The 27973-nt window shown below is 43.9% G+C and overlaps 1 protein-coding gene across 1 annotated transcript; it reads right to left on the bottom strand.

Moving 5' to 3' along the window:
* Positions 1-50: 50 nt before the first annotated feature.
* LOC310817710 (pleckstrin homology domain-containing family G member 3) lies at positions 51-26266 on the bottom strand. The gene is made up of 18 exons (XM_083688387.1): positions 26042-26266; positions 22279-22778; positions 16606-16706; positions 14933-15002; positions 14641-14687; positions 13785-13935; positions 13383-13514; positions 12664-12846; positions 12004-12096; positions 11106-11192; positions 10984-11017; positions 10366-10467; positions 9893-9925; positions 8724-8734; positions 7861-8226; positions 6401-6514; positions 3564-5157; positions 51-3329 (listed from the first exon to the last, which is right to left on the bottom strand). Exons 1-18 carry the CDS (start codon positions 26175-26177, stop codon positions 2380-2382), a joined length of 4704 nt encoding a protein of 1567 aa, XP_083544513.1. The 5' UTR covers positions 26178-26266; the 3' UTR covers positions 51-2379.
* Between the last annotated feature and the right edge of the window lie 1707 nt (positions 26267-27973).

Below are 27973 nucleotides of genomic sequence, written 5' to 3'. Positions count from 1 at the left end.
ATTATCTTGATTCAGGCACGGACACAAAAAAAGGCATCTGGACGAACAAGCACTATGTGGTGTTTTAATATGGAGTGTATGCACACACTCGGCAACGTAAACGCTTCTGTACAGCACGTCTCAAGGTACAATACAACATATATAATATATACTCACAGATATATAAAGACAAACAATTAATGTTTATAAAATGTACATCAGCTTAATAAATAAGAGGTAAATGAACAAGAGAGTCAAGAGAAGGGTTGAGCCTCCGAGTAGTGACAGTAAGACCTGTTAGCTGTGGATGACGATGTATGGGAGGCTCCTTTGACTCGGGTTCCCTGGATCCATACTGCACTAGTTGTGTACTAGATCTCACTCTTAGCAGTTTTAAGTCAATTCATTTCATTCACCCGTTGCTGTAAATGAAGTCCTCTGGGAATCGGTAGCAGAGAATGCAACATGCTCATAAACTAATCAATTAAACACAATCAAGGTACAAGGTTGACTGACTAGAGCAAAAACCTATGTACTCTATACAAGGACTCTTTGAGGACCAACACTGTGTGGCTGTCCCCATCTTTGATCCATTTTACAATCCATCATGATTACAAAGAGTAACAAGAACATTCTTGTGATACCACCATTTAGTGTCAGCAAGGGGTATTTACAAAGTAGACATACATTCATTAACATTTAGATTCAAGGCAAGTGAATAGTCCCAAAAGTATGAAGGTGACCCAGTCATCTCATGAGCATTTTAGTGGCAAGTCAAGTTTCGGTGCAGTGAAGGGTTACGACTAATGCTAGCTGCAACTGCAACCCGATGAACAGAAAAACAAACCGCAGCACTCTATCGCTGAATAAAAACCTGCTTCAAGATATCCTATGTGTTTGGTGTGTTATTCTTTCTTGCGGTAAGTTGAAGTAAAAACAAATCACCAGAAGAGATGTTTTATCAGTTTTTCCCTGAGGTGATGGTGTATTCCGGGTGGCAGCTAATGCACATGCTTTCCCCTCATCAAAATACAAGTTGTTAGAAGAATGACAAGACTCACAAGACACTTTTTATAAATGCGTTTGCATTAGCCGGCACCCGGAATACACTACCACCACAGGGAAAAACGGATAAAACATCTCGTGGTGACTTTTTAAATTTAATTTCAACTCTCTGCACGAAAAACACAAAAAACACGTAGGATATCTTGAAGCAGGTTTTTATTCAGCGATAGAGTGCGGCGGTTTCTTTTCTTGTTTTCGTCTATTTGGGTGCAACCCCCGAGTGGGAAGCTGTCGGGTTGCAGTTGCAGCTAGTCTAGTGCAAGGGGAAGGTTAAAGGGGCAATCTGGGATTCAAAGACCAACAAAGTGGTCACCCTGCTTCTTTTTTTTAGTAAACTGCTGAGAGATGCGGCTGGAGAAGTGTAACCACTATCAAATCCCTATGAATGCAACGACTGACCAGCCATGAGATCAAAATTATAGTTTGATAGCTCATATTTTGGCTTATGATGAGTGAAGACATTTGAACTCATGAAGCATTTGTAAGTTATATTGCTCAATAATCAATGGCTATATAGTATATTAATAATTTGTCAAAAAAGGATGTACCTATCCCAGAATGCCCCTTTTAAAAATAGAAAAGCTCTACAGTGGTGGTGACCACCCTCTGAGAATGACATGCTTATTTTATCTAATTAAATCCAAATATTTGCTACAGATTAACCTGTTCCAACTCAAGCATTATGGTCTCATGGTAATTCTGAAATATCAAGCTTGTAAAATGACAGTACCTGAAGCGATGTTCTTGGATATTAGACTCAATCCCTTAGTGGTGTGGTAATCATTAACAAAACCTTTGCTATCAGACAATAACATGAGTATACACAAATATGAACTGTTTCAATTAGTGCTGACACCTCCAAAAAACCGGCTTGCTTCAGTTGTGCAATACAATTACCATATACTGTAATGCAACATCACAACTTACAGTAAACAAAAGGTGCTTTAAAACACAGAATCAAGAGAAATGTTCTCTCGAGCACTGTACAGACATATTTACACATTTCTATACAGTATTTCTGAGACAAATCTCCCTCGTCTCAAATCTACTGCCTCAGAAAGTTTGACAGTACAGCTTGAGTCATTCAATTGCAGTACAAGACTGGCCTACAGAAAATGCAAAAACCCAAGCATTTTGCCATAAGTATTTTTTGTTATTTGAGCAAAACAAACCCAGAGGGCTACAACAGTCAACAGAACATAACCATAATCCTGGGCTGTATTTTTGCTGCTCTAGCACAAAAAGCTACAGTAATTGTTGTTATTTCAGAGCTTTTACATTGCTTTAAGTGGCGAAAAAATCTGAAAGTAACATGCTTGAAAGTTGACTCACTGTTCACCTTAAGTTAAGGAACTTTTCTCTCAAGTTTTTTACCATGCTCTGTTGACTAGCGTTTTTGGCAGAGTTCGTGGCGGTTTTCTGGGCATCATCAAGCTCATCATTTGAGGGTATACCCTTTTCAAGCTCCTTACTCATCTCACTGACTGACTCTGCCTTCGCTCCACCCTCCTCCCTTTGCCGATATTCCTCTGACTCCTGATAGGCCCGGCAGCGGTCGATGACAGCCATGATAGAGATCTTCTCTCTAGTGGTTGGAGAGCGGATCTGCACATAGTTATCATCAGCATCATCTACTCCTGCTTTCTTTGCCTTGAGTGACATCTCCAATGGTTCATCGGAGCTGGGTTCTATCTCAGCCTCCGGAACCTTCTCAACAACAATGACCTTGTGGTCATTGGGCAGAGTAGCCTGTGCTGAGATATAATAACCACCATTAGGGATTTTGTCCTGGAGGGTCTGCAGCTCATTCAGATGAAGCCCACTCAACCTGTTGTCCAGGGAACCAGCCCGGTTGAGCCTCGTAAGGCCCTCTCCAGGCCCACAGTCCCCACTGAGGTGGGACTTGTATGCTTGAGCCTCAATGGGACCATTAGAGGCAACAAATCTCGAGGAGCAGCTTGAACGCCTCCTGGGGCCACAGTTTAGCATCCTCTCGGGAACAGAGTGGCTTCTGCCTACCGAATGGGACTGGTCACTATCAGAACGGGCGTACTTAGAGCGAAGTTCCTGCACGTCTGGCCAGTGGAAGCCCTCAGTAGGCGTGGGGCTGATTGGGCTCTTGGAACGTGTGCGGCTCGGAGAGAGGAGCTGGGGACTGCCCACAGAGTTGGGGGTGTGGTCAAGGCTTGGAGATTGGGCCTGTGCTATGGGGCTCAACTCTTTCGCAGTGACCTGATCATATGGGGCCAGAGCCAGAGTCAAGTTGGATTTACCGTTGGGTTTACCTGAAAAACACAAAGTACACCATCTACTATTGAGAAGACTGAGCAGAGATCACCTGAGGTGAGAGAATCAGAATCAGTTACACTTTGCATGACATAGGTTACTGCTAGTGTTCTCTCAGTTCCTCACTTGGCAATGAAGCAGGTAAAGAAGGTATAGTGTAACCACACAGGACAAGGAATAATAGAGCACATCTTGAAGTACACCATATAGGGATAAACAAGTCACTACTCTACCTGAGCTCTCCTTCTCTGGCTTCTCCTTCTCTGGCTTCTCCTCTATGACACAGGGCAGGTTCTTCTTGCCCAACAGGACATCTTGGCTCCGCTGCCTAGGCGCTGGCTTGCTAGTCTTGATGCGTTGGCTGTACTGACGGGCCAAGTGTAACACTTTGTTCTTGGCCGTCTCCACATCATCCAGTGATGCAGGCTCTTCACTGATCTCCTCCCCCTCAGCCTCAACTCTCAGCTGGGTAACTCTCAAAGTCCTGAGAACCTTGCCATCATCTCCCCAGTATCTGAGGGCCTCTTTCAAATTTTCAGTGTGGCCAACCCCCACACGCTTGTTCTTGATAGGCGAAGGACTCACAGACTCCTCTGAGATGGTGCTCAGGTCAGCTTCCTCCAGTATGATGAGGGGCTCTCCGAGCACTGTTTCAGAGTTCTTGTTGGGAGTCTGGTTCCTTCTGCACAGACTTGGACTGGCTCCTCTGGAACCCCTTTGGGTCTCTCTTGATTTCAGAGGGCCTCTGGCCTCTCCCTGAGACCTGCTGGTCTCTCTCTCCATGTCTTGCCAAACCTTGATCATCTCAGATGAGGGTCGGAACTCTTCGGCCTGGACAGACCTTTCTTGTAAGCTCTGAGACCTGGCCTTCAAGCTACGGGAATTTACGCTTCCCTCTGCATCAGAACTTGAAACCTCAGGCTCTAGGGAGTTAAATGATGCACTGCAGACCATGCTGTCCCAGGTATCTGGAGCTGTTGATGAATCAGGTTCTGAAGTGGAAGTGGCTGGTGCTGAGGTGTTGGCTTGGGGGTCTGCAGCACATTGCTCTGCTGGAGGGGTCTCATCCTTGCTGTCGAAGCGACTGACAGAATTTCTGACAAGTCCAGTAGGAATGTAGGTCAGGCTCTCCCTGCGCCTTAAGCAGAAGGTGGCGTCCTGGTGCTCGGCATGCTCATAGTAGCTTTTGATTTTGCCAATGAGCAGCTGGTCTTGCTTCGAGAGGGTGGAGTCCCTCCTCCGGGGTCCTCCCCTGTCAGTTTCAAAGAGGCTGTCATCCCGTGGGGAAAGCATGGTTAGATCAGTCCCACCAAAGTTTTCCTGGGGCTCGGAGCAAGTGCTGTTCAGCCAGTGGGATCTTTCATTGGACTCTCCACCAAGACTGAGGGTGCTGCCAGTTCTGCTAGGCAGGCGTGGTGAGGGACAGCCAAGGGAACGGACATCATCCATAGCCAGGCTGCCTCTTCTGGTGCTGTTGGTGAAGTGCTCTGCGATTGCACTAGCTTGGTCTAGTACAGAGGGGGGGAGAATGCTGCTGGCCTCGCTCTCTGGAGCTGCTGCTTCTTCTTCTTCCTCCTCCTCTTCTTCTTCTGAAGATTCTCCGCTGCTCAAGGTTTTTGTGTCAGACTCTGGCAAGGCTAGGGTCTGTTCCTCCATGGTGTCCACCTTGTTCCCTTTGTGCTTAGGGGCTTCCCCTCTAGGGGGAGTGCTGCAGACCGTAGCTGTTCCAGTAGAACTTTCTGGATGAGAGGAGGGGGCTGGTTCAGGCATTTCACTGGACTCAGAAACAGGGTTCTTGATCTGCGACAGCAGCTTTTCTACAGAAGTCTGGAGAAGAAGAAACATCAGAATAAGAACAAGGCCAATCTCATGCTCAATTAATTGATCTCAATGCGAAGATGATCTCTCTGTAAGATTAGGGTTTATTTTTACAGTGTCACTGAAACCAATCACATTTGATATCATATTGAAGTCGTACAGGAAGCCATACATTTTGCCCATGATTAATACAGAAGTACAGTACACTACAGTAAGAAGATGTATAGCATTTCTGAAAAAGTCGAAGCACAAATGCACCTATGAACAATAGTCTTTGGATGGAAGACCAATTACTTTTGAGAGACACGCCACGCCACACATTTAATACCGGAGATAATCTACAGTACTTAGTAACAAACAGTGCTTTTTAATAAATAAAGTGAAATATGAAAGATGCAATACCGCTGTGACCAAAATAAAATATAACAGCACCGTCATGACAACCACAGGATGTAACAGGCGAAACTCTTTGGCTGTACCTGTAAATATTATTGTTTAGTTTTAACATGATATACGGTACTACACAATTTAAGCCACGTGCGTCAGAACTTCTGACTCATTTCCGTAGCTGGGGAGGATTTTAATACAAGACCAGCCTCAGGCAGAATGTGTATTGGCCAGAGCCTCGAGTGTGAAAAAGCCACTACCCAAAGTGTATCTATTGTAAGACAGGAAGGAGGACATGTAAAAGTACCATGTGCTCTGTTGAGGGGCCAATTGCTGTGAATCATATCAAGGCATGCTATTCGCCAAATAACAAAAATAATGTACCTGACAAAGAGAAATTACCAGGATGGAGGGAAGCTACTGTTTCATAACCCTGAGTCACCACTATGAGCCAATCAGGAGAAGCGCATTCTTTGAAAACTATGGAAATTAGCCAATCAGGGAAGCATATTCTCAGAAAAACTGTGCAATTCGGCTGAATAGATTTACATTGCTAGATTAATTGTATTTTTTAAGAGATAAAGACTCCACGTTCACTGCCATCCTTTAAAGGAATACATTAGTCAGAACAGATGGGTGGAATGTGTCACTGAATACTGTCAGCTGCACTAGCTGAAGTAGGGATAGTGGTGGCAGCAAAACCAATCCCTGAACCAAGAACTTTAGACAGATGGATGAAGTAAAGAGGACAGCTGCAGATGAGATATGTTTTACCTCCATCCCCATCATGACAGGTATTTTTGGCTGACGCAGACAGAACAGTGAGACAAGACACATGGACAAGTAACTTAGATACTACGGGTACCTGTTCACGGGTGGACCCGCTTTGCTCTTTTCCACACTGTGCCTCCTGACCAGCTGATTGGACGTTCTCCCGGTTACACCCATTCTCCTCAGCAACGTGGCATCCCTCTTCATTCTTCAGGAGGAAAAACACACATGATCAGAGCCTGGTTTCAAACATTTTAATAATCTTTCTTACTTTTAGCAATAGGGCTTCTGTGCTGACGGGGGAAAGACTCAAATGCGTGCAGAGATTGCTTTTATTTATGCCAATAAAGAAGTTAATTGTGTAATTCTCAGAGGTCCACTCATGTTACTTTCATTACACAAGTGAGAAATAATATACAACCCTTTCTTTAACATAATGGAGAAAGTATGAGGGAGGCTAATTATTTGAGTCTGAAATACAGGCAAAAAACACATTTACCCACGAATTAGAGATAAAGCCTGTGTTGTATAACAGCAAAACATGTGTTGTATAACAGCAAAGCCTGTGTTGTATAACAGCAAACTTCGTTATCAACATTCCACTCTACGCACACAAGATTAGACTATCAATCCCAGCAGGCATGCAAATTAGTGTTGTGTTAACAGACTCTTCTAATGGTTATATCATACTGATAATGTAACACCAAGCATTCAGTTCAAGCAACAATACTCATACAGTATTAATGCAATTCTAAAAATTAAATGTAGTTGGTACAATCAGGACGATATATGCAAAATATCATCAGGGTTTGTCAGTAGTTTAAGTCTAAAACAAAGGATGACCATTCCTTTAAATTCTGGGCGTGTTGTAGATGTAACACACTTGGGTTGGAATCCCCAGATGGTCTTTTAACTGGGACCATGGCTAGGTCTGCCACAGGTAAAAGACTTTGCGGTATGCCCTACCCCAGGTCAGTTTAAAGAGACAGTACTGGTAAATTACCAGGACATGCCTCTGAGTAAATGGGACTAAGGGTTGGACTACAGAGATGGTGGCAGTTGCTTTTCTTTTTTTTATTTCCTATTCTTTATGTTCTACTGAGACTAAATTTGAATTTCATGAGAGTAATGATTATGACATCTTAAAATGCCAGCTCCAATCCTTTTTTCAGATTTGTATACATTTCAGTTGTTAATGTATACATTTCAGGTACAAAGACATGATCCAAGGTCAATTTTGCCCTTACGGTACTTTCGAGGCACTAACAGCCACCTGAACATGCACACAGCACAGCCAGCAGCATTAGTAAGAGGCACTCCTGGTGTATGAAGCTCATGCAACAATTAGCTGAAGAAAACGCAGTTGAGGGGACATCCATGCTTCGGTGGAGCATCATTCATAAGAGTCAGTTGACGTTTGCCGATGTGAATAGCATTGGCACGTTGTTATCCATGACATTAGTGGGTTATAAAAACACAAGCAGCCAGCTGAGGACTTAAAAGTGGGGTATGAAAACAGGAAGAAGGAAACCCGATGGTGGCAGAAAGCCTCACCGTTGTGACCCCCATGGAAAGTAAAGCCCTGGCTCTATAGTGCCAGCAGGAGATGGCGGCCAACATGGAACTGGCAAAGTCGGCTACCTGGTCGTCCTCCATCAGAATATCGTCTGAATCACTTTCCTCCCCCTCGGTCACCCTGCCCTTGTGGGACGGTGGCGACCCTGTCCTCTGCTCCTCGTTGTCGCTGGCACTCAGCCGCTCAAGAGAGTCCTTCCTCAGGCCCATGTCTTCCTGATCCTCTTCTGCCTCCTCCTCCACACTAGGCCTCTCAAACTCGCCTAGGCTTGAGCCGAGGGTGCTAATACTAGCGGAGGCCTGCATGGAGCGGGCACTTGGTAGGGCCCCCTCGCTGTCTGCATGCTGTAGTGTGAAGTCATACAGATGCTGTTGTATCACTCAATGCATTTTCTCTTTTAAACCTCCCCATGACCTAACCAATTGACTTCAGCCTCTTGGGCGGGGGGGGGTCTCTAACACAGTCTCCATATACCCTATAGTAAGACTGTAAAACTACACTCTGAGCTCTGAAATTATGAAGTCACACCCCCAGACCCAACAAGATATAACAGAAACCATGTTTCTCATTAGGAGGATGTGAATGGTGTCCAGGAATTAGGGTTAGTATGCCAATGACTTTTAATAGGTTTCTGTTCTCCGATATATTTCCTCTCATCTGGGAAAAGCTTCTGGGTTCATCTTCTTCCATTGACCATCTTGAGTGGAATGTTACCCAACATCATCAACCTCAATTACCCTTGGTTAAGCCTTCGGTGCAGTGATCAAGGACAGCATAATAGGGAACATATCATACGTATTTGTTATCAGGGAGACTTAAAAAGTAATCAGATTCAGTTTACCTTGAGGATGGCTGCAGGGTCCATGCCGATAATAAGAAAAACGAGCGAAGGAGGTAGAACAAGATTTAAAATGTTTAATGAAAGGACAAAGAGCAAAATATTTCATCAATAGCAATTACACAAATCCACGAGATTAATGAGAATACACGGGATGAAAATGATACCTCCCTTAAATAATGAGTTCTATTCTCTAATGAATTAGTCTGATAAAGACTAAAGCGGTGCCACTGGCAGATTCTATGTTGACTTTGTACTTTGTATGTTATCATTGTTTGGTCACATAGGAAAATGTCAAAATATTCCCCTTACCAGATCAAAATGTGTCACATAGCCGATTCATCTGACTATATGTTGTCATGTCAAACATAGTGTATATGACATGACAACAACGGCCAGTGGACTGGAGTTGGCCAAAGCAAACACAGGGACCAGGCTGGGAAAATGTGCCCTTGACCAAGACAATCTTACTGCTCATACCTATTCAACTTGACAGTCTGAGAATTCGTGTTGTTATGGAGACCAACACGGTGACTATTGGTTAAAGCTCTAATATGTGGATATGGATAGGCACATCTTGCTTTCACACAGCACAAAGTGGATGAGAAAAGACAAAATAGATAATGCAAATGGTTATTTCCTTGAAAAAATCTAATTGGAGAGTCAATGATCTGTGGACCGCAATTGACTACCGGAGAAGAGAACATCAGAGACACTTGATGAAGCAACTAATGGGCTTAGATCCAGCCTTTGATCTCAGAAAACAAGGACAAAAAAGGTCCTTTCCTATTGCTTGCTATCCACAATAGCTTTGAAGCCCTTGCTGTGTGGTGGTCCCTTATCACAGACACAGGATCCACCAATTGCACCAGTGTGATGGGAGAAATGCTTGACATCAAATATGCCCTTTCATCTTTTGTTTTTACCTTTCACTACACACATAAAAAACTATCCAGCTGTGACTTGATCAAAAACAATGCTGCCCAACTTATTACCGTATAGTTCCAAAATGTTCCTAACTTCCTAATGTATAGATTAATGAGAGACAAATACAAGACAAAAGTATAGGGCCACAGTTAAATAGATCCTCCAAATTAGCCAGGCCACTTTTCTTATGCCGTAGTGACAAATGGAATATGAAAAGGGCTTGAACGAGAGTGCAGATTCCTTACCTTTAGTGTTCCTCAGAATTTGTTTGGTTGGCTCTGAGGGAGGGAAATAGAAATGAGCACATTTCAAAGGGTTACACTTGATTGCTTCATCATGAGGGTCATTGCTTCATCATGATTCAAAATGGAGGTCACTGATACATGACCTTCAAAAGGGAGGAAAAAGGGGATTAAACCCACACATCATATCTACAAAGTAACATTATTCACAGACATGTTTTGTTTTTTAATTAAATGCAACATGGAAAAGAATCTGAAGTCATACAGTAAATCAAAACGTTAAATGAAATAAAAGAGGAAATATTGCCTGAAGACAGTTGGGTTTGAACTTTCTAACTATACAAGCTGGTTTTATAGTATAGTATATGGTTTAGTATATGTTTTTTCCTCTGCCAGTTCACAGACACCGTATTGGGTGGATTTGTACATCTATAACAACATATTTGACTTAATTTCACACGGGGAGTGATGCTTACCCGACTGTCGTCGTCCCTGGCGACCTTCCCTGGGAAACTCATCTGGTTGGCATAACACAGCCTTTTTCATTCGCTCTGGGCTGTACCGGTACTTTGATGGGTCTATTGGCACAGAGAAAAACATCAGGGGTTAAATACTTACAATTGACTAATGTGCACCTCATATTCACTGTCATTAAGGACCCCAGTGAAACAAATTAACTCTTTCAAAAGTTCATTTAATTTTTGTTCATCAATTTCCTGCTTTTAACTATTGCACTGCTCTCATCAACTCACACAAACTGCATACCCTAACCCTAACTCACTGCAATGTAAGTTGCTTTGGATAAAAGCATCAGCTAAATGGCATGTATCTAATATAATTAATTAAAGTCATAATGTAAGTCTAAGAGGAACTCGTTGGAAAAAAACCCTTTAAAAATCAAACAGCAACTGCAAAGCCATTATTTCTATTTTTTTTTAAAATAATGCCTAATGTGCACCTTATTTATTAAAAGCACAGTCACTTAACCATCAGGAACACAATCCACTTGATTCTGATGTTGCTTGGATACAAAACAATGCTGGATTGATGCGGTACCTCTGTAGTATGACTAACAGGCATTCATTAATACTCACATATTGAGTCCATTTCCAAGATGGCCTCCTTTGCCTGAAAGGTAGAAACACACAAAAAAAGTGTTAACTCCTCTCCCTCAGAGTTTTCTCCTTTTTTTATCTGAGCAAAGACACATGTGTACCTTCTGAGGAATGATGGCTTGATGGTTTTCTAAAATAATCCTTTTGATATGATGGGCCCATAGTTTTCTCTCCTCCACAGTTTTAGCCTGAGGGTGAAAAAAAGTTGTTGAGGAGGGGGGGCAGGGAGAAAGGTCGCAGGTCATGTATTCATGCTGTAATTTCATTGCAGCGAGACAAAACACCACACTCCAGACAGTGTTATGGACATAATTCAAACTCAAGTGTTTAATTGTTTTTGCAAAACCCAGCCAGTTGCCTGAATAAAACAGGCATCTACGTCAAAAGTTGAACAGGTGCAGAACGTTCTTGTGACCGATAGGGAAGGATTGTTTTTCAATCTAGTCCACTTTCTGGATGATTAAAACACCCAGGCTGATTGGCAGCATGATGCAAACAGCAAACTCAAGTACAATAAGTACAGTCTATGTGTATAGACCAGGTTATCTTCAGGCTCTCCACTTTAGCATGGTGAGGGAAGACCTGTTCTACAGATTCGCTATTGCCGTGTCATCGGAATCATGCATGAACAAAAACACAACGATGGCCTAATCTGACTAGTACCGTAACTAAAGGGTGACCTCATCACACTGTCAGAATTCACATATTATAAGCTACAGTACAGGGATCTGCTGTACATGTTCAACAGGTCCACTACCATGGTCCAGTTTGAGTTCATCTGATCCACTCCTGGGGGTGGGGGGTCTCCCTCATTCACCTGAACCATGTGACGCTACTTGGGGTGCTTGTATGGGGGTGGGGGGGTCTCCCTCACTCACCTGAACTGTGTGAGGCTGCTTGGGGTGCTTGTATGGGGGTGGGGGGGTCTCCCTCACTCACCTGAACTGTGTGAGGCTGCTTGGGGTGCTTGTATGGGGGTGGGGGGTCTCCCTCACTCACCTGAACGGTGTGAGGCTGCTTGGGGTGCTTGTAGTGAGTGACGCTGAAGCACAGTGAATCCTTGGCGCTCTCGATCAGCATGAGGGTGGAGCACTGACAACAGAGAAGAGGGAGGTAAAGATTAGAGAAACAGAATAAAAGAAAGAAGACAGTGAAGGAAATTATAGGAAGGTTTAAGAAAAGCATCGCAAAAAAAAACCAATGAGACACAGAGAGCGACAAATCCTACAATATATATATATTAATTAATGAAAATCTGAAATGTCTTGAGTCAATTAGTATTTACCCCCTTTGCTATGACATTCCTAAAATTAGCTCAAATGCTAAAATGTCTTCAGCAAATCATTCAATCAATTGAATTGAGTCCATCTGAGTGCAAGGATAGTTCATATCATTTACACCGAATGAATATCTTTGTTTTTATAGGGTCTCAGATTTACATAGGAATCAATTACACACTGTGGATCAGGTTGTCAGAAAATGTGGAAAGAGTCCAGGAGGCACTATATCAAGTCCTTTCAGATTAGTAGTCATGAAGGAACGAGGAAAAGGAGAGGAAGCCGGTCAAGACGACAAGGACAATAAAGTGGCCAGGCATCCCATCAGTTGTTTTTGTCATACTTTTACCCCCACAGTTGACCACCAGTGAGTCTCACTCACCGAGATGTGGGTCTTGTAGACATAGTGCTCTCCACGGCGCTTGGTGATGAGGAGCATGCGGTCGAAAAGGAACAGCGTACGCTCGTTCTTTGCCCTGTGCACCTTGAAGGTGCCCTCCAGGACCAGTTCCCCGTACATGGTCAGGTCAGGCCCTTTCCAGTTGATCAGGAGGGACTGGATCTCCTGGACAACACAACCATAGCTTGTTAGGAAGGAACACCAATTCATTCTGCATGGGACAGCATCTTGTGGTTTTATTTTTATATGGCCTTCCACAACAAGCTCCCATGCCCTCTCTCCTGCCAGAGACGCTGTGTGGGCGGACCGGGGCTGACTGTGTCATGTTGCCCCTCTGCAACAAGCAGGTCGATGGCAGCTTTTTATAGATCCAACAGAAAAAAATCTGGTTTAAAAGAGAGGAAAACCAAGGGAGAACAGGTTTGAACTGCACAGTAATTGCTGCTCAGAGTCTCTGACCTGCTGCTGCCTAATCGGAGGGTAATAATAGTACAGGAAGAGAGATTGACCATCTGTTGGACGATCAGTTGGTTCATATGTAAATGGCTGTGAGCACATGGACCAGTCAGTGATCACATGGACCAGACAGTGTGTAAAAAGCATGGAATGAGTATGTTTGTAATTTTGTGTATGAATTTGGTGTGTGTATGTGTGAAAGTGTGTGTGTGTGTGTGAGAGAGATAGAGAGGGGGGCTGCTGACCTGCAGTCGGACTGCATGCTCATGCTTCCTCTTCATGTCGTTGATGTACCAGGCCACCCCCGTCATAGTGTAGATGGCCTCCTCCACCACCTCATAGCCTTCCTCCTCAGGGTCAAAGTGCTTGGCTATCTCCTGCAGGGGGAACATGTGGTAGTGTTGTAAAGGTCAATCAGAGGCTCTCGGTTCCTCAACCCTGGCCCAGACAAGTACAGTAATAACACATCTGATTAAAATAATCCAATCATCAGCATTAAGCCCTTGATTAGTTGACTCTGGTGTGTTAGTGCTGGTCTTGAACAAAAGCCTGCACACCATATAGGTCCACAAGACCAAGACCAAAGAAGACCACTGTGTTCAGGGTACATCTACCCCATCCTCTGTCCGGGCCAGTTAGGGTTATACCTGGAGTAGTAGGTGGTACTTGAGGATCCTCTGGACGGGCTTGAGCAGGTAAGAGCCCAGTGGAAGGGAGCGTTTCAGAGAGGCCTGCCTCTCACGGAAGAACTTGGCAAGAGATTTGTTCCTCATACAGTCGGTCAGAGCGGCTACAGAGCTACGAGAAGGGAGGATACAGGATCAGTTATAAAAAAAAAAAAAAAAAAAACAGAAGCAAGAAGTAACACCATCATTATTTTTGTTGTATATTTGCTATTTAATTCAAATCCTTTCAGCTATACTGTAAATAATTGGCGTAATTCTGATTTGAAAACTTAACATTATCTCTAAAGTAGGCTATGGACAGAATAGGCTGTATGGGAAGCACCACATTTTCCAGGGAATTTCTTGGGTAGAAATAATTCTGTAATTATCTTTTGTCACCACTAGGTGGAGAGCAAACATCGGCAGCAGAGACTTTCCGTACAACCACCCTTGTTCGCCGTTTTGTTCACAAGCTCAGACACAGACTACACACAGACCGTCTGTTTCGGTGGAAAGTTTATGTCAGAAGAGCACATGCCAGATACACTGACCCAGTCTGGAGAGCAGCACTGAAACATCAGTGCCATACAGAGTTACTATTATGTCAGTGCAGTGCAAAGCTAAATCTTGTGGCTGTGTTGAGTTCCAGGCTAAATACCAACGTGACTGAGGAGTATAACCTGTTAGTTAAAAAAAAACAGCGCATGAGTATGTAGGCCCTATTTATTCTACCAAAGGAGCATTATATTATTGAATGTCTCCAGCTCTTCCTCTCCCTCCAGCCTGTCAACTCCAGAATCCAACAGTCAACATTCTCAATCTAAATCACTTTACTTACTTTGGGTAGTTGGTGCAGTACTGTGTGTATATCTCAAAGTACTCGCTCTGAGAGAGGAAAAAAAAATCATGACATGAACATTCGCTATACCACACATATTTCCACTGGTGTCAGACACTGAGTTTTAACTACTACACATTTACAGTATGAGAAAGAACTATTGCTTTAAAGCACTGAACCAAGAAGCGGAACCCTGCGATGCCGAGTCCCGTTCTGAATCATGAGTGCAGGTTGCCTGGTTAACGCTACAAAGGAACAATGCGTAACGCAGTGTCAGAGGGATCACACCAACCTTCATCACAAAGCACCTGGCGATAGCAACAGGGTCGCTGTCACACATGTCCAGGCACTGCAGCAGCTCACTGGAACAGAGGTCAGAGGGGAGAGTTCAAGGTTGAGGCTTACTGAGATTGACGATTTTTAAAGACAACCGTATGAGTTAATTATACAGTATGTACTCAAATTACAAACGCCCTTGATTATAGGCTGCAAATGTCATGAGGGATTCCAATCTCATTGGTAAAACAAACCACAGCAGAACTGACTGGCTTATGAAGTATGTTACATATTCTTGAGGTGCATCGACCTTTTGTGAAAGCTCAGATGAAATGGAAGAAAGAAGTGTTAAATGTTGTTTGGGCTTTGTCTCCATGCTTTTGCCCAACGTTATATACTTTGGTCCGTCGTGGGCCCAGACCACAGGGGACAACGGGATGAAGGCAACCTTCCAGACAGAGTCCCAATCACAGTGGAGACCTTTACCACACAAGAAGAGACACAGCAAACCAAACCACACACCACAGCACACTACTGCATTCAGTACTAGCATGCACTTCGCCACCCACTTCAAACTCACAAACCATAAACTTACCGTCCCGAGCCACTGGAGTAGCAAAAACAGCCCTGCCGGTTAGACTAAACAGTTAAGGGAAATTACAACAGACAGATGTCAGTTTGGCAAGCAAGGACTGATGTGGGGAACCTACAGTATATGTTAGTCGGTATTGACTGCAGGACTAGCATGGCTAACCACAGCCTTTGCCTCAACAAAGGAACAGGGTTTTGACTGCTGTGTATGAGACGAGGGGAACGAGGGTGAAGGGACAGAAGATGGAGAAGAGAATAGAAAGAGACAAAGTCAAGGAAGGGAAGAAGGAAAAGGGGGAAGAAGAGGGGTATGAGCTGAAGGAAGAGTGAATGAAAGAAGGATAGACAGAGGGAGAAAATAAGCAGCAAGGGGCTTGAAATGATTTAACCATCTGGAACTGGAAGAACGGAAAACGCACTGGGCTACCTGAGAAGTATGACCAGAATGCATATACCTTTAACACATTACAGGGAAATATCTTGGCAAAAGATGAAGATGAATTCTCGGTGAGCACTGTGAAGGAGAGGATTGTGGCATGGATTGTGAAGAATAAGTCTACCCCTCTGAGGCGAAAGACATATCATATAGTCACATTATTGCACAAACCCTGGCCTCTGGCGAGGTGTAGGAGAAGAGCTGCTTTTCATTCAGTACAATGTCAACAGGACTAAAATGGCTCTTCTGTTTCAACAGTGAGTGTTCTAGAACAAGAGAAATTGAGTGGGCCAATTTGACTGGTTGCCCTGTATTGTAGGTTTGAGACAGAATTATCAAAATAACAGGGCACTTAAATGCCATGTCATGGCGCCCGCCTGCTTTATTTGTCTGTTCACTTGTGCCCCAAATCCCACCCTCTCTGACGGGCATCGCTCTGGGTCTCTGGTGTTGGATCTGACATACTAATATAATTGGGTAAAAGTGTGTGGGAGTGTGAGAGTGTGTGTGTGCCTGTGTTTGTTTATGTGGGCCCCTCAACTTTCTCATCAATTATCCATCCATCATTCACAAGGTCAACCCAGCTCTGAAATCAACATTTCCTCACAATCCACCCCATCAGCTGATTTTTAAAACTAGGGATTAGTTTGCTGTGGGTTTACCTGTTGAACTCGTAAATATCCTCGATGTTTCCGAACAGGGCGCACACCTGCTCTGGCCTGACCGGTAGGTCCGGCTGGTCGATGATGTGGGACAGGTAGTCCTGTAAAACACACAGAGATAAACTCAGTCACAAGAACATTTAAAATACAACTGTCAAGATAGATAGATAGAAACTTTATTTATCCCTAGGGGAAATTCAGGTTCCAAGTAGCTTAAAGACATAGAGACATCACACATAACATACAACATAAGCAGGATAAAGATTGGAAAGGAGCAATATGGAATTGTACTGTTGAAAGAGACCTTGCAGTGACGTCTCCTATAGCCTTGTGCTTAAACTACACTCTTGGGGACATGCATTTGCATCTGAAGTAGTGCTACTTCTACAGCCCAACAGCATAGGGTTGGATCAGATTTGTCTGTGACCGATTGTCTGTGATCCGATTGTCTGTGATCCTATGTCTGTGATCCATTCACCAGAGGGCGTATGTGAACAGCCAATCTGGCCGAGCAGTGTCAGTCGGTCTCCTCGCCATGCTGTAATCTGCATTGTGTCATTGTTTACTTCCAGTGCCGTTTAAAAGCCTCCACTGACATCTGTTGTGTTTGTCTGGCAGTGCTCAAGTGCTCAAAGCATTTCACGACGGCCGTATACGACGTACGTGACCAATAACATTTTATTTGAATGGAGAAGCTGAAAATAATGTTAATACCGCTCACGTAACAGTCTACAGTATATTCAGATTGGTGCAAGTCGACACATGAAAATGATGTGATCTATTCTCTGTAAGCACCTGTTGTTGCAGTTGTATCACCTCCCTAAATAACATGCTGCACAAGTGTTTATCTCCTGTGGAAATATGACGGACACTGTGAGCTGAAGACTTGGAAGACCGCTTTATGGGACCCTGCACTGTGACCATAAAAAATGTAAGAGATTGAAAGGATAAATAAGAGATGAAATATGGATAGAAAAAAACTGTGTGTGAGCCTCGACACGTGCATCCCTTCATGAGCAGAATTTACCCACCTTCTATTGGCTACTTCCAGCATGATAATGCACCATGTCACAAAGCAAAAGTTGTCTCAAACTGGTTTTATGAACATGACAATGAGTTCAGTGTTTTTCAGTGGCCTTCCCAGTCACCTTCCCAGTCACCTTTGGGATGTGGTAGAACGGGAGATTCACAGCTTGAAAGTGCACCTGAAAAATCTGCAGGAATTGCGTGATGCAATCATGTCATCTTGTGGAATCAATGCCACGAAGATTTGAGGCTGTTTTGAGAGCAAAGGGAGGCCCTTCCCAGTATTAGTATAGTGTTCCTAATAAAGTGTTCGGTGAGTGTACACCATCCTATAACATTTTGCAATTTTCATCCACAGTTAGAGGCAACACGTTAGCGCCCCCCTCAGTCTTGTGTATGTAACTCTTCTATTGTCAGCCTCTGATGGATGTCTTCTATTCCCAAAGGCCCTGTATGTCAAGGCCCTCCACAGTCTAGCCCTGACAACAAGTTCCTCAGGGTCCACTCTCACTTGTATCCCATATCCACACACCTGCTGGAGATATCCTGCAAACAGACACACACAGCTGCTGTGTGAGACTGCCTGCTTTCTCAATCTCATCTGTTGCTCTTGAGGAAGAGGCAAGGCTGACGGACAGCAGGGTAATAACAAACACAGACAAGGCCTTAACGATGTAGGGTGATGTACTTATTGTTGTCCCTCTCTCCCTTTCACTCATATGTAGGTGCACACACACACACACACACACACACACACACACACACAGGTCTACTGTGCGTGTGTAATGGATGCATAGATCAATACCAGGGAGGAGTAGTGGTTAGGGAGTCATTCCAGATCCTTTACGTGCCAATGTTGTAGGCCTATAGTTTCAACATATTTCAGCAAAAACATCTAACAGTTTAGTTGAATTCCAATCCATGAAAGCAATCCAAGTCACCAAGGTATTGCTAATCAAAATATACTATAGAGAAAGTGTCAAAGGAGATGTCATTATAAACATGCCCTAACTATTACATGGAACACCCCTCACTGTAAAGTATAGTCTAGAGAAATCATTGCTTTCTGCTTAAATGGAAAAGCAAATATTCCCAGACCACGGCTTGAAATTATTCCGCACAGTATTCCGTGGAATAGCACTCATTTTCCAATCTTACAAAGGTTCATGGGGAATTCCAGAGCATGTAAAACCTGTGCACGGTGTATCATTTTACATTTCTGAGATGGTATTGTATGAAAATAAAGCCAGGCATCTGGCCTTGACCCAAAATCCACAAAAGTAAAAGATGGAATAAAAAAACAAAAATAGTTAGTATGGGCTCTCTCTCCGGTTGAAGGGCAGGGTATGCTCTGCAATGGACCTGAATGGTTAAGTCATCTTTGGGAGGAGACAGAAGGGGAGAGATTGGTTTGGTGACGAGGGGCCTCAAATGTCTTACATCTGGAGTTAGGCTTTAATTTGGGGGGAATACAATGTGATGTTCCCATTGCATTCTGCAACTCAACCTTGTGCAAGCATGTTGTAACAACAGGCCATCTATACTGTATTCATTGAGTACTGATTTTACTACACAGAATGGGTAAATTCTGTCCAGTGTTAAAAGTTGATGTACTGTACACATTATGCATGCGTTACCATTGATAGCTGGCTCTTGAATTAATGGAGGGAAGTCGCACAAGTATAACAACAGCGGATATGCAGTCTCAGTTGGTGCTTCTGGTCCACTGCTTGTGATGTCAAGTACCTCCAGCCCCCTACAATAGCTTGAAAAGACTCACAGTGAGTTCAGAGTCGCAGTTGAATGAATATGCAAATACTGGAGAGCTGGTGAAAGGACACTTACTAGGTTTGCTTAGCAAGGTCAAGGTAGGGTCAAGCTGTGTTTAAGAGCAGTAGTGTAGTCGGATGAAGTTGCCCCTAGCTGCTGATCCTAGTTCAGTTAAGCTTTTTTTCCCCCCATAACGGTTTAAGGGGCGATCTGGGATTCAAACAATAACAAAGCGTTCTCCACGCCACTTTACTTGGTAAAAAACATATTGTCTGCTCGAATAGAAGCAAATGCCTCCAAACTCATTGTATGGCGCTTCATCATAAAGCAGGACAATGACCCAAACATACTGCCATAGCTGTCGGAGAATAAGCTTGTTACATACAAATGGACAGAGACCATTTCATAGTGTCCTCTCCGATTTCATCGGTGCAACAACAACTGAAGATGGTCGCAGTACAGGCCTGGCAGAGCTTCACCAGAGAAGATACCCAGCATCTGGTGGGGTCAATGGGTCGCAGACCTCAGGCAGTTATTGCATGCAAAGGACTGTCAACCAAATACTAAACATGAAAACTTAATTTGGACATTTGATAAATCTGTCCCATCACTTTCGGTGGCCTAAAATAGGGGGACTTTCCAAAAGGTGTTTCTGAATGGTGAAACCAATATGTACACAAACACTGTGAATCTCTACTTTAACCTGTAATTGTTTGATTTCAAATCCAAACTTTTAGAGTGTGGAGCCAAAAGAAGATACATGTTTTGTTGAGACAGAGGAGGATGTCTCACTGCCCTAAATGGATAATTTAATCCATGTAATCTGAACTAGATTTACAATGCTGATGTACAAATTGTTTTCCAAATGCAACTTATTTTAATAGGTTGCTCAAGGTCAACAATATCCTGTGAAGTTGGGAGCACTTGCGCAGACCAGTAATCAGCTATCCAAGTAGAATCTTGTCCAGTGATATTCTTGAAAAGGTCTACTTGTGCAAAGCTGCTATGGCGGTCTTGTCAAGCAATCAAACATGCAATCTATTGATGGTGAAGTGGATAATAATGACAACATGCCAGAGTCCACACAAGTGAAATTACAACTGCAGTCTAACTTTGTGGTGTCGGATTGGAGCAAATGAAAGAGCTGGGATACAGGAGGATAAACAACATGAAATTCCAAAATTGTGGGGAAACAACAGCATTCCAGATACAGACCTTGGTTTACATTTAACTAGTAAAGACAATACCCAATTTCTTGCAATACTTGTTATGGGCAAGCTATGGGCAAATACAAAGCCTATTCATGCTAGCAAAAATATTCAGAAGTTACTTATGCCACAGCTCATACCTTGAAAAGGTAATGAGAGAATGAGTGTGTGAGCAGCTATTGTACTCAAGTTCCTCAGATTGCTTTGCTTGACTGAGCTCTGGACTGACGTGTGTGTGTGTGTGTGTGTCTGCATGTGAGTGGATGGGGGTGTATTTACAGTATGTGTGTGTGTGTGTAATTTGTGAGCGTGTGTGACATCATAGACTCTGGGTTAGCTCTATGATCAGTGAGCCCAGCTGGTCTAGAAAAACAGAGCACACCTCACTGTGGCCACTCCTTGTGACTTGTGAAGTATGGAGTAGGTGGTATGGAGAGCACCTGTAACAACACTGTGTGTGTGTGTGTGTGTGTGTGTGTGTGTGTGTGTGTGTGTGTGTGTGTGTGTGTGTGTGTGTGTGTGTGCGTGTGTGCATGTGCGTGTGTGTGTGTGCGTGAGAGAGGGCAAGAAGCTTGTATCAAGTAGAAGTCATGTGTGCAGGCTTCTGGGTGTATGACCTCATAGGAATGGCTTGTTATTGAATTATCGTTTCATTATCATCAGTTTCATTTTATATCATTATGTGTTCAGTAACTCCACATGCCATCTGCCCTTCTGTATCTTAAATGTGTCCAAACTGGCTTGAGTGCAAGTAGTACGTACATAATCTGTGGTCTGAAAGACATTGACTTGTCTGTTCAAGGACCAGCATGATCCTCCCGCCGAGGCCCATTGTTATGTAACGAGATGATCCCACAGCACAGGATATCTAAGTCTTAAAGGGTTAATAATAGTCGCTGACGTCGCTAGGCTGGAGACTGCACACTTGAAACATACTGCTGTCCAACAACTACCAATAAAACAAAAAGTATTTTTCTTTGTCTTAAAGTTTGTTATGTAGAATGGGATAAAGCAGTGGCATGTGGCTAAACACAGTCACAGACCTTGATACACAGAGACACAAGCTCACGCACTCTCACACACATACAAATAACAGACTCGCTGAGCCCCCTTACGCTCAACTGATTTGACAGCGCTAACAGGATCAGCCATCTAAATGAATGACAGCCCTCCGGCGAAGCCCTTTTGGAGTTACTCAAGTTGCTGTGAGATTGAGGATTCAACACACCATGAGCCCTTCCCACCGTGTGTGGAGATTGAAATCTAATTCGTGAACAGGCCGGCCCATCAAGGAAGAGGCCACGTAGACTTTGTTTAACGTTCTCATTCTTTCAACTCGCAATGGTTCTAAAAACATGCATTACTCTGAGACTGTCCTTGAGACTGACCTCTCAAGGACACTTTTGTTTGTGTCTGGCTTTAGGATTAGGTCAAAGGGGACTCACTTTGACTGGGCTGAGGGGACCCTTACAATAAGCCCACGGGTCACAGCTGAACACCTCAGTCACCTGCAGATGTCTGCATTCTGGTATCACTCACGTGTAACCCTAACCCTCCTTATTAATCAGTCTTAACAGAAACTGTAACCTTAATGCTGTTCATTGAGGGAATCAGCAAATATAAATCAATATGTGGGAATGAATGAAACAGCAACTACTTTGTCACTCACCTCGATGATGCTTCGCAGATCTCTAACGTACATGCGTTCCGTCTCAATGATCTCCATGACAACACGGTCCACATAAGTGAGCTGAGGGTTGGGCGCCATGGCTTTGGCTGCGAAGGGCGATAAAGGGCACAGGTGGCGGCTGCTGGCAGCCCGCGTGGGTGCGGCAGCGTTGTCGTGCTGGATGATCTTGCCACCACGAGAAACTGGTCCTTCCCCAGAAGGGTCGCCCGAGTCTGGGTGTCTTTCACTCCGCTCACCCTCGCCCTCTGGAGGACATTCACTTAGGTCCAGGTCACTGGTGTCTCCGGCGGACGGTGCGGTGCATCCAGGGGGAGGCTGGGCGGGGCTATCGTCCCGAGAGGATGCAGACCCCGAGGACAGGGTGGAGACCAGGCTCACAGGGCGCTGGCTGGAGGAGGGGAGGTCAGAGCCTTCTGAGGGCGTGGCCGACGGTGCCCGCTCATTACTGCTGATGGAGGTGGTGGACAAGCGGGGGGATTCTGGAGGGAAAGGAGAGAAGCTAGTGAAAAAATATTCACATTCTTTCTTTGACATGTCTGACCAGATTGGGATCAAATTGAATTTCAATTCACTACTTGTATTGAGTGAATTAAAATTAAAATCTGATCAGGTGGAAGTCATGATTATAGATCCAATAGTAGTAAAAGTTCAGTTTTCAAATTAAATTATACATTTTCCATGCACACACAATCTATGTTTAGAACGAGGAATCACTTGACTAAGTCAACAAACCCTTGTACTAAGATAAGGGTTAGGGTTACTGTAAGACTGTAGCAGATTATGAAATGACCCCTATTGAACAGTTTCAACATGTGCAACCAAGGTTTTTTTTCGGAAGAAACAGGAAAGCAATGGCATTGCATTTTTGAGAGCCACAATTACAATTCTGGTGAGGAGGAAAAAATATCTCATGCTTCAGTACAGAGTATTAGACATCCTAAATAGTGTATTAAACCAGTCTTGAGGGTTTAATACAGCAGTACACAGTACGGCTATACTTGTCCCAAGAAGTGATGAGGGAATTTGGACAAGACTGCTGCTTTTAATTAAGTGCTTCTGAGGGATTTGTCTTTTCATAATCTATAAATTACACATTTGCTTTGTTCCGCTTCTTCCTAAAACCTGACCCTTTTGACATTTCAAAGAGCCCCAACACATCTGTCACAAACTATGACATGACATGACAACAACATGCTGTAAGTTCATGTCGGTCTCAACCACTAGAAAATTCAGACAGGCCAAAAACCCCAAACATACGAGCTCCCCTCAAAAACTAAACATACAAGACATTCCACAGCTGTTAAGAAGCGTCCAAAATTAATGGCGTTCACAAAGACTGCTCTGGCCCATAGGCTTCTTGTTGCTACGTGTTGACTTCTAAACAAGGGAAGAGGAAACAGGATATAACTCATTAAGAAGATATATTGACAGATCAGCATATCAATAAAGACAGGATGAGAAAGCTTCATCATACAAATTAGTAATTACTCAGAGAAATTAATATAGGCTACAAGGAACATCTGGTGAATTGTTATTTGATCTCAAAAGACTGCTTGTAAACTGCTGGTTATCAGCACTCAACCACTGCCAGGAACACGATCACAAACATTCACTTGATGCACAGTCGAGCAGCAATGGATTAAAAAACAATGGCTGCCCCTTGGTCAGGTACGTATGCAAAGTTTGTACTTTACTGGTCCCATTTCTGCAAACTCACCAGCATCTTGACAAACAAGAAAGTTGAAGTTTTAGCTATCTTGGAGGACCAGTTGAACCCGTTAACTGAACGTCTCACACATGATGCATCAAGGGCACTGATCTTTTGTTCCGCAAAACACACCGTCACAGAATGAATGATGAAATTGACCAACTTTCACATGAGGACATTTAAACAGAGACGGTTTGCATATAAAGGAAATACTAAGTTCCCACAAAAGAATGCAATGATAATCTACTCTCCTCAAGGGAGTTCACCATTAGCATCACGCTCAATTACATTATTGACAAATCATCCATTCAAAGCATGATTAGCATGTTGTTTTTCCACTTGAGTACTATGTAATGCAGTGGACCCAGTTTCCACAATAGAACAACAGGATCCAATCCTGTCTTGGGAGTCAGTGGTTAGCATCATTGCACCATAACGTAATTGTCAAATCATCATTGCACAAGAGTCATCCATTTACATGATGAGAGTACAGGCATGCGTGTCATTGGTGCATATTACACATGCCAAATCACATTGTCAGAGGAAATATGATTGAAATGTGTGGGGACGAATCATACCCAACATAACATTTAAATCAAGTTTGATTGTTTTGTTGCATGCTATCAAATACACATGGACATACCCACTAACCAGTCCTGGGAAGGTTTGAGAATACATTTGTACAGGACTGAGCCTGTTAGACACAAAGAGAGAGAGAAACATTCAAACATGCACTAGAGTCAATCAGTTAATCTCTCGATCATTTTAACATTTAAATGAAATCAATGAGATCATACTGTTGGAGTAGGACTACAGAGGTAAAAGAACAAACAAGCCTTCCGTAAAAAAACAATTAAAACAACCCCAGTCCAACATTTAACACCCTGTGACAGTGGATTTGCTGGCAATTGTTGACGTGAAAGGCAGTTGTATTTTAAGAATATAGTGGGTCTCTCTCGCTCTCTCTCTGAGAGAGGTCTGCACTGAGACGATTCCCTTTTTCCGGTGCATTCTCTCAGGACGCTTTGAAAGAAAACATTTTCAAACAGTCTCCAGCCAGCCAGTCCCGTTGGAGGCTACACTGGACTTTCAACCCAACCCCCCCCCCCGCACACACACACACAGCCGTTCCCCCCACACACACAGCCGTTGGTTGAGTCACCGCCAGCATGTAGCCACATTCAAAGAGGGGAGGGACATACTTGGAGGCTCAAACACACACATTCAAGCAACAACATACTGTATACATTTAAGTGACATTAACATCCAATGGCATACATACAAAATACATATCGTAGCCAAGTGTAGTTGGAACAGCAGAATCATCATATATAAATACAAAATCTCACTTCTGTAAACCCCTTCACGTCGTCAACCACAGTGAGAAACCCATGTTCAGCGTTTTCATGGTGCATGATCCTTTCACCTGGGGGGGGCTTCAGGCTTTTAAAACAACCATGCCTTTTCAAAGAAGCTCAGTCTATATGTCCCCCCCAACCAGCCGGACTTAACCCCCACTCCGGAGACTGTGGATACCATGGATACCAGTTTTTGGTCTTTGTGAAAAGCCCCATTGGCCCAAGCTAAAACATCCCAGAGGTCTTGCAGTTCAAAACCAGAGCTCTTGGAAAGTCTCCTTGAGCTTCCTTTTAAGTGGGGCACAGCAGTACTATGCTGATGGACATGATAATGCAAACTCCATTGACTGGTAAATGCAATCCATTATTTTACATGATAAAATAATGGATCTAAATAGGTAATAGTCTTAGCATCAGTGCTGATCCATTAACAAATTATTAATTAATAAGTCAGGAAAATGGAAGTGCTTTTTGGTCTGGAAAAGTGGTAAGAGGAAGACTGTGTATTCACAGGTGTTGAAACTCAGCACACCACTGAACAATGTCTCAAAGGTATCAATGTCAGTTTAAAAATGTGGCAACACAGCCCCCCTGTAGGGACTAATTATACAATTATACAATGTAGATAAGAACAGTGATAACACCAATTTCCAATGGTCACTTCCTGAGGACTCACCAAACCAGCAGGTTAACCTGCGATTTAATCCGTTCAGGAGTCTCTTCTCCTCCCAAGCACTCCGGAGTGTGGCCACTTTCATGCCCGGTCGGAGGGCCACCCCCCAGGATCTGTCCTTGGTCCGACCCAGAGTCATGGTTCTCTCACCCCCTCCCCCACTAACTAAGTAAACTAACCCTTGGACACTTCATGGGCAGAGCACTTCCCATTTTTAGCAAGCAGTGTGGCTCTCAACCATGGAGGTAAACAGATCCCCTGGTAACTTCAGAAACACTCGACAGCTCCGCAGGTGAAAGGCAACTGAGCCACCTGGCCTTGCTCACTCATACACACACACACGCTCACTCATACACACACACACACACACACACACATCTGAAGCAGGGTCAGACCAGTAACGTATGATCATAAAAGGAAAAATGGGAGGTAGATCGGTGGGGGGGGCGGGTTTGTGTGATTACAGGAATGCACAGTGTGAAACATTATCTCCCCTCCTCCCAGCTCTGGTTTCTTACAAGGGTTCTCCCTCCCTCCCTCCCTCCCTCCCTCCCTGAAGAGTGGTTGCCTAGGTAAGGCAGTGTGCCTCGGCTCGCAGAACAATAGCACCCAGTGTCTAAGGAATATTGCTGCGCACACAGGGCAACAACACTGGGGATGAGAGAAACTTCAAGGAACACGGGTGGTAAGGTTAGGCGGTTATCAGCCATGGGGTGAGAAGCCTTGAGTTCTGCATGAGCTGTTTATTCATCCTCTCCCATGAGCTGACAAGGCAAGTCCGTCTGAGCTTGCAAGGTGTCATGAGCTGCACTACGCTCATAAAACACCATAATAGATTAGATATGCATGCCAAGTGCACTAGATAGAACAATGTTCTTTAGAAAGTGTCAACTGCAGCTTTTATACAGAGATACCAGGGATCAGTCGGCTGAATGTTAAACCAATATATACACAAATGCCATCAAATAAAAGCTGAGAATCTATACTTTAAACTCATAGTAACTGTTTTTGGAGTGTAGAGCCAAAAGAAGAAAAAATGCCCCACTGTCCCATTACCTACACAGGCCACTGCAGAAAGATATTTGTTTTATATATTTAGGTTTTATCATCAGGTGAACAATGTGCTGTGTTCTGTGTCTGTTGCTGGCGTTGATGGTTGAGGTTGCTGTCTGAGAACTGAGGCACGTTCTTGTGTGCTTGGTAACCCAGCGCACATGCTCGATCGGCATAAACCTGCCCAGTGGCTGCATTTGGCTCACACGTTCTTCTTGCATTGTTCTAGACAAACTGAGCACGTTCTGCATGCGGACAAATCACAACAGCGATGAGGAAGTACGCATTCTGTTGGCGGATTAGTGACACAAGGTACTATCGAAATGAATTCGGTGATGTCAACGTGTCCATTGTTTTACAGTCATTGGTATTGACCCACTGGTGGTGTGTGCAGCGACTCACCAAACCACACCTACTGTAGCATATGATGGCTCAGACATATGGGCCATGTAGTGTGGACTGTGCAGCGGTGCCCATCCTCACATGTTACACAACACAACCCGACCCTCGGGGAGCTGGGAGGCACATTTGACTGGAATGGTGCCTTTGGTGAAGCACCACATTTCACACACAGCTAGGGCACGCTAAATATGTGTTTTTGGTCGATACGCCCCCCCCCCCCCCCCCCAAGCGGTCATGACCGCCGACCAGCTCCATGGGGCTAAATCTGCACTCATTTTGAATGTCCATTACTAAATCAAATACATCTCCTAGCCGCCCCACTATTTTCATTACAGCAGGATTAGATTTAGAAACCATGCCATTTACTGTGTGTGGGGTGACTGGGGTCAGACGACACCTTGGACACACAGTGCCCTTTTCCCGCAGAGCCTGACGGTTTGAAGTACGCAGCCATTCCTCCCTGACCTATGAGTGGCTTTG

The sequence above is a fragment of the Argentina silus genome (assembly GCF_951799395.1).
Source record: "Argentina silus genome assembly, chromosome: 17".
NCBI lineage: Eukaryota > Metazoa > Chordata > Actinopteri > Argentiniformes > Argentinidae > Argentina > Argentina silus.
The sequence above is the reverse complement of the archived record's forward strand: the minus strand, read 5'-3'. Positions and strand labels throughout refer to the sequence as shown.